Here is a 10,566-nt window from a genome sequence, read left to right as displayed (position 1 = left end):
GTATGTATGTGTGTGTTTGGTATATATGTGAGTGTGTGCAGGTATTTGTGTTGTGGGATATGTATGTATAGATGTGTGTGTGTGTGTGTGTGTGGTACATGTGTGAGTCTGTGTTTGGTATATGTGTATGTGTGTGTGTGTGTGTGTGTGGTACATGTGTGAGCCTGTGTTTGGTATATGTGTACGTGGTGTGTGTATGTATGTGTGAGTGTGTATGTATGTGTGTGTGACTGGGGAGCATAGGACGGAAGCAGGGTGCAGCGGAGGGAGGCAGCTTGGCCAGCAGAGGTTGGGGAGGCCTGGGTCAGGTCTGAAAGCGGTGGGGCTGCCAGGGTGACTCTGGGTGCCCCTCACCACAGGCCTGACTCCCAGCCTCCCCTGGTCTCTGGGCCATCCTTCCTCCCTGGTCTTCACCTCTCCCCCCTTTTTGGCCATTCCTCATCTCTTTTCCTCCCCTTCCTCACCTCTTCCCTCTCTCCCCCTCCTCCTCTCGCATCACTCACCCCACATCCCTCATCTCTCAGCCCTCGCCTACTCCCTTTATCTCTCCGTCTCTCTCCTCCCTTTTCCACTCCTTCCCTCATCCTTTCCCACTTCCTCTCTTCCCCTCTCCCTCATTCCTCCGTCTCCTATTCTTACTCTCTCTTTTCCTCCCCTTCCTCACCTCTTCCCTCTCTCCCCCTCCTCCTCTCGCATCACTCACCCCACATCCCTCATCTCTCAGCCCTCGCCTACTCCCTTTATCTCTCCGTCTCTCTCCTCCCTTTTCCACTCCTTCCCTCATCCTTTCCCACTTCCTCTCTCCCCCTCTCCCTCCTTCCTCCGTCTCCTGTTCTTACTCTTCCTAAGTTAAGGTGCATCAGAACCAGCTTAAATTCACACGGGGGTCCCTGCGACTTCAGGTGACACCAGACCAGCCTCTCTCCTGGGGCTGCCTCTCCAAGGCGGAAGGCACCGTGCGCTGGGCTCTCAGCCCTCAGGCCTGATTCGGAGTCTGGTTCAGTAACTTGCTGCTATGTGACCTTCATAGGTCACTGTCTGTGTGGCCTCTTTTGAATTTGCGCATCTTCATTGTGAAGTGGGAGGAAAGGGGGCTGGCCACTTCTGCCCACTCTAAGACTGTAAGGGTCTTGGGGGCCCCGGTCCCTTTATACAACAGCCCCGGAGGTCTGCATGGCTCCCGCAGCCTCAGATGACTGGGGAGGTGGGTGAGAGGATGGGACCTCAGGAACTGGGAGTGGAGAAAGGGAGGGTGGGTGGGCCCAGCAGGGGACAGCCAGGTTGGAGGGGTGGGAGGGGAGCCCAAGATCAGGTCACCCCGGTTCAGGAAGGTGAGCTGCGTGCGCCAGGCCTGGGTAAGGAGCCAGGCCAGTAGGAAACCTGAGGGGCCGGGCCAAGGCCTGCGTGCTCAGCTGGCCCTGTGCCCTGCCAGGTGGATGAGTACACCGTGCAGTGCCAGCAGGACCTGGGGGAGCTCATCATCATCCGCCTGCACAAGGAGCGGTACTCCTTCTTTCCTAAGAACCCCTGGTACTGCAACTACGTGCAGATCTGTGCACCCAACGGCCGCATCTACCACTTCCCCGCCTACCAGTGGATGGATGGCTACGAGACCCTGGCTCTGCGGGAGGCGACAGGCAAGCTCTCACCAGCCCAGCCCGTGCCCTGAGGCCCCTTGCTCTAGCTAGGCCGCTCCAGCATGGCCACTGTCCACGCTAGCCAGGTGCCGGCCCCACGGGGACTCCTGGGAACTCCTGCCACTGCTACGTATTCCTCTTAGTCATCGCTACGGTGCTGGGCCCAGCGCGGGCTACACCCTGGGGAACAGAGGTGGATGAGGCGTGGGGCTACCCCCAGGACCTCAGGCTCGCAGGTTCCCGCTGAAGACAAGCCTGCTCTCTGCTACCTCTGCTGTCCTCCCCTCCCCTTCCCTCCCCTCTCCTCTGGTGGCGGCCCAGCCACTCTAAAAAGACCCCCTGCTACTCTGGCTACAGGCCTCAGGATTCTGGTCGGATGCCCTATTTGTCCCAAATAGCATGTCGTGCTAATCCGAAAAGACTCCCTGTGATCCAGCAGGTTCTGTTGCTACAACCGGATGCCTTGTTACTCTAGTCAGAAGCCCCGGTGCTCCGACGGCTGCCTCGTTTCGTTACGGAGGCTGCCAGTTCAGGTTCTCCGCGGCGCCGTAGCAGGAGGCCTTGTGCCTTATCATCATGCCCTGGGTTCCTTAAAGGGCATTTTTGTAGACTGATGGGATGTCTATTGCTCCAAAGGACTCCTTATTGCCCCAACAAGACACCTGATTTCTCTAACAGGCCTCATGGCTACTCCCAAAGGTCCTCTTAATCCAGCGAGGCTCCCTCCGGCTCCAGTAGGGTACACCTCTGGGTGTACGTCTCCGTTCCGCTAAGCCTCATACAGACTGCTGGGTTTCCCTTGGTGGCCCACCAGCAGCTTGGTTGCTCCCAGGGAAGAGGGACAGGACCTGAGTGCCTGCGCTCCTCATGTCCAGCCCTGCCAGAGCCCTTGTCTACCCTCGGCCCAGCTTCCTAATATGTGACTGCTACATGGGACTGCAGGCCTGTCCTCTGTCCTCTTCTGTCTCCCTGACTCCACCACTGAGCTTCTGCTGGCCGCCCTCAAGCCGGGTCAGAGGGGAGGACAGAGCAGAGGGGGCCTGGGGCCTGGAGCTCTATCAGCCCCGCAGCTGACCATCCCATTTCATCCATTGCCCTGTGGCGAGAACCTCTTCCGGGGAGGCGGGGACCGTGCCCGAGCTGGGGAAAGGAGAGGCAGGGGCCGGGGGAAGCAGGTTTGGGGAGGATGGGGAAGCCAAAGCGAGGGTCTTATGGGAGATTCGAAGCATTTCCCCACAGTGACAAGTCTGAGTGCCATGGAAGCCGGGGACAGGCAGGGTGACACTGGGTGGCAGGGTGTAGGAATGGGGTTGGGTGGGGCAGCTGTCAAACACACCAGGGCAGGGAGGCTTGAGTCACCTGCTGGGGCCTTGAAGGAGTGAGGTTCCTACTCTGGGACGAGGCTGAGCGAGGGCTCTGTGTTACACAACTCCAGGGGGTGCCGTGCTCCCAGAACACAGCATACGCTGAGGAGGGGGGAGGAGGGAGCAGCTTACGAAGAGGACCCTGAAGGAAAGTGATGGGGCTGCAGGGATAGGCTGGGGCTTCCAGCCAGGATGCTGGAGAAAGCCAGGCCCGGATTTGGATCTCAGCCTCACCTGGATGCTCAGCCGGACATCTGGGTGGACGTCTCAGTTCCGCTAAGCCTCAGTGAACTCGTCTGTGAAATGGCGCTAACAGCAGAACTGACTTCATAGGGTTGATGTGAGAATCCCATGAGACAATCTCTAAAAGGAATTTTGAAAAGGCTTAACAACTGTTGGTGGTTGTTCGCGGATAGTGGGTTAGTGATCAGAAGGAGGCTGCCTTGGTTCAAATCCCAGCTCCCCGTTTCTCTCTGTGTAACATTGAGTGTTTTTTCCTTGTGAAATGAGCAGGGCAATATTGTCCCTTAGCTGAAACTGTGGGGGCCAGACATGTTTTAAAATGGAGATTTTATTTAGAAGAGATATAGAAATGTGATGCACACATATCTTTATCTCTATATCTCCATATATTATATATAGATAGATATAGATATAGATACACACACACACACACACACACACCATATGTTATATGATATATTCACCAGGGAACTCCCTAATCAAATATACCAATATTTCTGTGGCAAAAACTATGAAGTTACACCAAGTGAGTTGAATAAGGCTGTTTATGGTCTCAGGTAAATTTTGAGCAGATTTTTCCAACCAAGGAATTTGCACTTAAATGGTGGAAAACCAAACCAACCGGATTTGCATGGCCTGTTGGCCTGTAGCAGCAGGGCCCAGCTGGAGGGGGTGATGCAAGGGGGAGGGTGATCCCTGATCCTTTAAAAAAAAACACACGTATTTTTTAAAATGTATTTTAGAGAGGAAGGGAGAGGGAGAGAGAGATAGAGACATCAATGATGAGAGAATATCATTGATTGGCTGGCTCCTGCACACCCCCCTACTGGGGATGGAGCCTGCCACCCAGGCATGTGCCCTTGGCTGGAGTTGAACTTGGGACCCCTCCGCCCGCAGGCTGACACTCTATCCACTGAACCAAACCAGCTCGGGCTACTGATCCTTTTTTAAAAAATCCTTACCCAAAGATAGTGAAATAGCCCTTATGTACCCAACTGAGCCGTGAATCAAACCTACAACCTTTCAGTATAGGGGATGATGCTCTAACCAACTGGCCACACTGGCCAAAGTGGTTCCTGGTCCTTTTATCTCAGCTTTTGGGAGGAGAAAGACCCTCCCTCTCCCATCCTTGATCGTGATGGGACCCCAGAGCCAACCTGGGAGGCAGAAGCTGAATTCTGATCCCTGAAATGGGTGGCCTGTAGCAGCAGGGCCCAGCTGGAGGGGGTGACACAAGGGGGAGGGTGATCCCTGATCCTTTTAACAAAAAAAACACGAGTATTTTTTAAAATGTATTTTAGAGAGGAAGGGAGAGGGAGAGAGAGATAGAGACATCAATGATGAGAGAATATCATTGATTGGCTGGCTCCTGCACACCCCCCTACTGGGGATGGAGCCTGCAACCCAGGCATGTGCCCTTGGCTGGAATTGAACTTGGGACCCCTCAGCCCGCAGGCTGACACTCTATCCACTGAACCAAACCAGCTCGGGCTACTGATCCTTTTTTAAAAAATCCTTACCCAAAGATAGTGAAATAGCCCTTATGTACCCAACTGAGCCGTGAATCAAACCCACAACCTCTCAGTATAGGGGAGGATGCTCTAACCAGCTGGCCACACTGGCCAAAGTGGTTCCTGGTCCTTTCATCTCAGACTTTGGGAGGAGAAAGACCCTCCCTCTCCCATCCTTGATCGTGATGGGACCCCAGAGCCAACCTGGGAGGCAGAAGCTGAATTCTGATCCCTGAAATGGGTGGGGGTGGGCAGATACCGGGCTGACCTTGAGCTCCCCCCCCCCCCTTTGATCTCCCTGCAGGAAAGACAACAGCCGACGACTGCCTCCCAATCCTCCTGGAGCACCGCAGGGAGGAGATCCGAGCCAAACAGGACTTCTACCGGTGCGCGAGGATGGCAAGGGCTGCGGAGGCCCCGGGGCCAGGGATGGCTTTGCCCTCTGGTGCATGGGCATCAGGCTCACCATTTCAGCTTCTCTTTGCAGCTGGAGGGTCTTCGTGCCCGGCCTGCCCAACTACGTGCACATCCCCAGTTACCGCCCTCCTGCCCGGAGAAACCCCAACCGGCCTGAGTAAGGACCCGAGGCTGCCCTGGGTGGGCCTCTGGGCTCTGCCCTTCCTCAAGCCCCGGACCCCAGGTGTCCGCCTCAGACCTACGTTCCCTCCTGCAGGTGGAACGGCCATATCCCCGGCTTCCCGATCCTCATCAACTTCAAGGCCACCAGGTTCCTGGACTTAAATCTGCGCTACTCCTTCATCAAGACTGCCTCCTTCTTTTTCCGCCTGGGGCCCATGTGAGTGTGTGTGAGTGAGGGGGGCTGGGGGGCCCCCCGTCTGCTCCATGCCCGCCTCCACCACAGCCCCGGAGGTTAGAATGGCCTGGAAGGTAGATGGAGCTGATCAGAAAGGCCGGAGAGCCTGAGAGGTGACACTCAGAGACGGGGGCCTCGAAAGACCTTGGGCTATGGGCCCGGGGACCCTGAGACCCAGAGAGAGAGCAGGGAATTGGAGACTCAGAAACCTCGGTGGCGTGGGGCAGACGGCGCCTGGCAGCCTCTCTGACACCCCCCCCCCGCCCCCCAACCTCATCTCCTAAGGGCGCTGAGGTTCAAACTCCGAGGCTTCGTGGACTGCAAACGGTCGTGGAAGAGACTGAAGGACATTAAGAAAGTTTTCCCTGCCTACAAGACGACCGTCTCCGGTAGGGGGTGGGGCAGCCGAATGGGACTCGGGGAGCCCAGCGATCTCTGGCGGCGGGACAGTCCAGGAGGCAGGACCCTCAGTCGGGGAAGCTGGGTGGGAGGAGCGGGCGAACCGGAGGCAGGAGTGGCGAGCTGGGTGAGCGCGCCCCCTGGCGGCATGTTGGGAAACGTCGCCCGAGGCCCCTCGGGGGAGGTTGGGGGTCTCATTTTCCGCTGGGGTGTCCATAGCCTCCCTCTGTCCCGGGCCGTGGCCCCATGCCTCTCTGTCCCTGGTGGGGACCGGGCAGCGTCGTGACGCTCCGCACCATCCTCCCAGAATACGTGGCCGAGCACTGGGCAGAGGACAGCTTCTTTGGGTACCAGTACCTCAACGGCATCAACCCCAGCGTGATCCGCCGCTGCACGCGGATTCCAGACAAGTTCCCCGTCACAGACGACATGGTGGCCCCGTTCCTGGGCGAAGGAACGTGCCTGCAAGCGGAGCTGGAGGTAAGGCCTGGTCCGGCGGAAATGCCTCTGCTGCCTGCGGAGTTCCCACCCCCTCAGGTCTGCCCCGCGGTCACCATCACCCCCTCTTGGTCCCTGGCCAACCCCTCCATCTGGGGGGCAAGAGCGCTCGGTACCCAAGGTGTGGGCATGGGTGCCCCGTGTTGCTGCGACCTGCCCGCCCATGGCGCTCCCTTCCAGAAGGGGAACATCTACCTGGCCGACTACAGGATCCTGGAGGGCATCCCCACGGTGGAGCTCAACGGCCAGAAGCAGCACCAGTGCGCCCCCCTCTGCCTGCTGCACTTGAACGCGGAAGGGAACTTGATGCCCATCGCCATCCAGGTGCCCGGGTGCAGGCCTTGCCGCAGTGTGGGCGCCGCTGTGCAGCTGTGTGCATAAATGTGTGTGTGCGCTATGTGAGCGTGTGGGCCTGTGTGTGTGCTTGTAGCCCCTTTGTGAACGTGTGGTGAGCAGGCCAGAGTCTGTGCATGTGTGTGCGTGTGTGTGCGCAGCTCTTTGTGTAAGCGTGTGTGTCCCTGTGAGTGTATGTTCGTTCGTGTGCACCTGAGAATACACCTGTTCATGTATATGCCTATCTGGGTGTGCAGCTAGTGGAGAGCCTGGTGTGCGGCCCTGTGGGGAGTCTCTGTGTTAGCCTGCGTGTGCACATCTGTGTGCCGCCCATGCATGCACACGGTTCCTGTGGGTGCGCCTGTGTGCAGTCTGCGTGCTGTGTGTATAAGCACGGAAATGCGGAGCGAACACACTTAGCAGCTGCCTGGAGAGTGGTCTGGCAGAAAATGGGGCAGAGGTGCTTCCTTCCCGGGGTCTCCACTAGACTCCCGTCCGAATAAGGAAAGTCAGGTCCTGGTGCCGTGGCTGTTGGTGAAGCGGTTTAGGCCAGATGGCAGTGCCCTCCCCTCGGGGGGCTGGGTGTCCCTGTGCAGGGCAAACCTGCGCAGCTGCATGTGGCGGCCGTGGGGCGGAGACTGGAAGGCTTCTCAGAGGGGGTGGCTTGTGAGCTGGCTCATGAAGAATCATAGGAGCAGCCAGTAGAGACAGGGACAGCGGAAGGCACCGCAGGCAGTGGGAACGGCAAGAGCAGATGTTAGGAGGGAGGAAAGGCCTCGCTGTGCTCCAGGGAACAGGGACTGGGGTGTAAGGGCGGAGTTTTTACGTCCTCAGACTCTCCTTGGTCTCCCTCCTGAGGGTCCTTGTGTGTGTAGGTCTCTGCCCTCCCCTAACTCCCTCCTTCCCCACTCCCAGCTCAGCCAGACCCCTGGGCCCAACTGCCCCATCTTCCTGCCCAACGACTCTGAGTGGGACTGGCTGCTGGCCAAGACGTGGGTGCGCAACGCTGAGTTCTACTACCACGAGGCCATCGCCCACCTGCTGGGGTCCCACCTCATCGGCGAGGCCTTCTGCCTGGCCGTGCTGAGGCAGCTGCCCATGTGCCACCCCCTCTACAAGGTACGGGCTTGGGCGAAGGGGCCTCGCTGAAGCATCCCTGCCCTCGTCTGGCCTCAGAGAGCCACTGGGCCTGCCCAGCAGTCAGAGGGCTTCCAGGGAGACTAGGGGAGGCCGCTGGGGACCCACAAGAGAGGGGGTCTGATGTTGCAGAACTGGGGGTGCACAGTGCTCTGGGGGACAGCATCAGTTCTCTCATTGTCTTTGCTCTCTCACAGCTCCTGGTCCCCCACACCCGATACACCATCCAGATCAACAGCATTGGACGGGCCATCCTCCTCAATGAGGGGGGGCTCACTGCCAGGGTGAGGCTGCCCCCAACACCAGCAAGATACTCCCGTTCCTTCTGGCCTCGCAGGTCGCCTAACAGCAGGGCTTCCCACTTGCCTTTAGTTCATGAGGGAGCACGGAGAGAGGGGACGGGGTAAAGTGGATGCTGCGTCTGCAAAGGCAGAGGCAGGGGCTGGTGTGTTGGCTGGAGGGCGAGGATTCCGGGGTGGAGCAGGCTGGGCGGGGGCTGCAGGAGCGTCGTCACTGCGTGTGAGCTGCATGTGAGCGTCCCTGGGGAGGACTTGCAAGGAACCCGCTGGCTCCAGCGTTCGCTCCTCCCTGATAGGCCACGTCCCTGGGCCTGAAGGGCATTGCTGAGTTGATGGCCCGGTATCTGTCAGAGATGACCTATGAGAGCTGCTACCCCCCCAATGACTTTGTGGAGCGCGGGGTGCAGGACCTGCCGGGATATTATTACCGTGATGACTGCCTGGCAGTGTGGGATGCCCTGGAGAGGTAAGATGGGGACGGCAGTGGGTGGCACTCAGACACCCTGAGGTGTTGGAGGGGAGCCTTAAAGTGCCTGCGCTTGGGTCTGGTGCCATCTCTGACCTTGACAAGCAACCCTGGCCATCTCTGCCCCACAGGACTTGCTCACCCACATGCCTAGGGCAGCCCTGGGGCCAGGGCATCCTGGGAGAGGTGGGAACAGCACAGCTGGGGAGGGCAGGAGGAGGGTCCAAACTGAGGCCCTGTTCCCTGGCCAGGTATGTGACAGAGATCATCACCTACTATTACCCGTGTGACGCAGCTGTGGAGGGTGACCCGGAATTGCAGTGCTGGGTGCAGGAGATATTCAAGGAGTGCCTACTAGGGCGTGAGAGCTCAGGTATGGGCCCGGGCACCCGGCAGGGGTCCAGGGTGGTGGGGTGGGCCCTCCTGGCTGGGCTGGAGCATGTCTCACTGGGGGCTAAAGGAGGGCAAATCGCTGCTCTAGGACTTTGACGGGGCCCCTCCCCGTCCCTTAGAGCGGCAGCATCTCAGAGAGCCTGGGGAAGGAAGCATGGCTGGCCACTGGTCCCTGTCTGAGTTCAGGGGCTGCGGGTCATCTCTGTAGAGACGACCACTCAGAACACTGGAGGGGTCCCAGTGTTCTGAGAAACGGGGCGTGAGCGCAGACAGGAAAGGGCAGAGGGTGCTGCAAGCTGGGGAGCTGGTGGGTGCTGGCAGACTCCAGGGGCGGGAAAGCATTTGCAGTCAGGCCACTTGGGCACCCACTCAACAATCTATGATGTGACAAACACTGTGTTGGTTACTGAGGAGCAAAAGGGAATGAGGCAGGCGAACTGCTCTCCCCGCCCTCAGGGAGGCAGTCTGGCGGCGGCTGGGGGGGCGGCAGTGACAGCAGGGCTGGTGCAGTTTGTTGGTGGGGACAGGAGCCCAGGGGAGGCACCTATCCCAGCTTGGGGAGGGGTGGTGGGTAGAGAGTGGGGGTGGGCAGCAGCAAGCTAAGAGCTAGCTGAGCTCTAACACCTGAGCTAAGAGCTAGCTGAGATCTGCCGGGTGGGGAGGGCTATGCGTGGCAGGTGAGGCTGGAGAGTTCTGGGAGCTGCTGGCAGGTGCCTGCAACTGGAGCTGAGGGTGGGAGCGGGCAGGCTCCTGGTGGGGCTAAGGTGAAGCCATGAGCAGGGGCCCGGCTGCGCCCCGTGGTTAAGGGGTTGGGGGGACTCTCAGCGCCAGAGGGCGCCATGGAGGGGGTTGCGCGACGGGAGTTGCGTTAGAACAAGATCGGGCTGCAGGGCGGGTAGGAGACACCGGGAAGCTGCTCCGTGTGCGGGAGGGAGGCGGCGGGGCCTGACTAGGGTGGGGGCTGTGGAGACGCAGAGGATCACAACTGGGGAGAGGGTGGGTCATTGGTGTGGGGGCGTGGAGGGAGGTGGGGTTTAGGAGGGAGGCCACAGGTCTGGGGTGACTGTGTTGGGCTTTCGGAGCCTGGGGTCGCCCCGGGAAGCTGGCGGGAGGCGGGGAAAGAGGCGAGAGGCTTGTCTGGGTACAAGGCCAGGAGCCGGGCCACGGAGAGCCGATCTGGGGCGAGCAGCGGCTCACGGAGGTGCGTGTGGCGGGCAGTGGATGGAGGACTGGGGTCAGGCCAGGATTCTTTCAGAGCTGCTCCCCGCTGAGACCTGGGCCCAGAGGCGCCCCTAAGGTAGTTGGAGGGGATCTGAGGGCCTCATCTCAGGCAGCTGCCCGGAGCGGGCCTGGACCTCGCCAAGGCTTGTGGTGTGGACGGGGGTGAGGGTGGGGGAATGGGGATGTGACCACAGGAGGGCCACCCAGGCGGGATGAGGGCAGGGAGTGGCAGCTGGATGCTGGCAGGACAG

General features: G+C 59.4%; 1 protein-coding gene across 1 annotated transcript in view; it reads left to right on the top strand.

The window, feature by feature from the left end:
- The window catches only part of ALOX12B (arachidonate 12-lipoxygenase, 12R type), a 12,201-nt gene that overhangs the window by 934 nt on the left and 701 nt on the right, over window positions 1-10,566 (top strand). Inside the window, exons 2-12 of the mRNA XM_015562526.1 lie at window positions 1,433-1,637; window positions 5,060-5,141; window positions 5,243-5,329; window positions 5,429-5,551; window positions 5,855-5,958; window positions 6,276-6,448; window positions 6,647-6,790; window positions 7,715-7,918; window positions 8,134-8,220; window positions 8,532-8,701; window positions 8,953-9,132. Coding sequence (XP_015418012.1) covers window positions 1,433-1,637; window positions 5,060-5,141; window positions 5,243-5,329; window positions 5,429-5,551; window positions 5,855-5,958; window positions 6,276-6,448; window positions 6,647-6,790; window positions 7,715-7,918; window positions 8,134-8,220; window positions 8,532-8,701; window positions 8,953-9,132 — 1,559 coding nt within the window. The remainder of the gene's footprint in view (window positions 1-1,432; window positions 1,638-5,059; window positions 5,142-5,242; window positions 5,330-5,428; window positions 5,552-5,854; window positions 5,959-6,275; window positions 6,449-6,646; window positions 6,791-7,714; window positions 7,919-8,133; window positions 8,221-8,531; window positions 8,702-8,952; window positions 9,133-10,566) is intronic.

This window comes from Myotis davidii, unplaced genomic scaffold (assembly GCF_000327345.1).
Source record: "Myotis davidii unplaced genomic scaffold, ASM32734v1 scaffold37, whole genome shotgun sequence".
Classification (NCBI taxonomy): Eukaryota; Metazoa; Chordata; class Mammalia; order Chiroptera; family Vespertilionidae; genus Myotis; species Myotis davidii.
The sequence above is the reverse complement of the archived record's forward strand: the minus strand, read 5'-3'. Positions and strand labels throughout refer to the sequence as shown.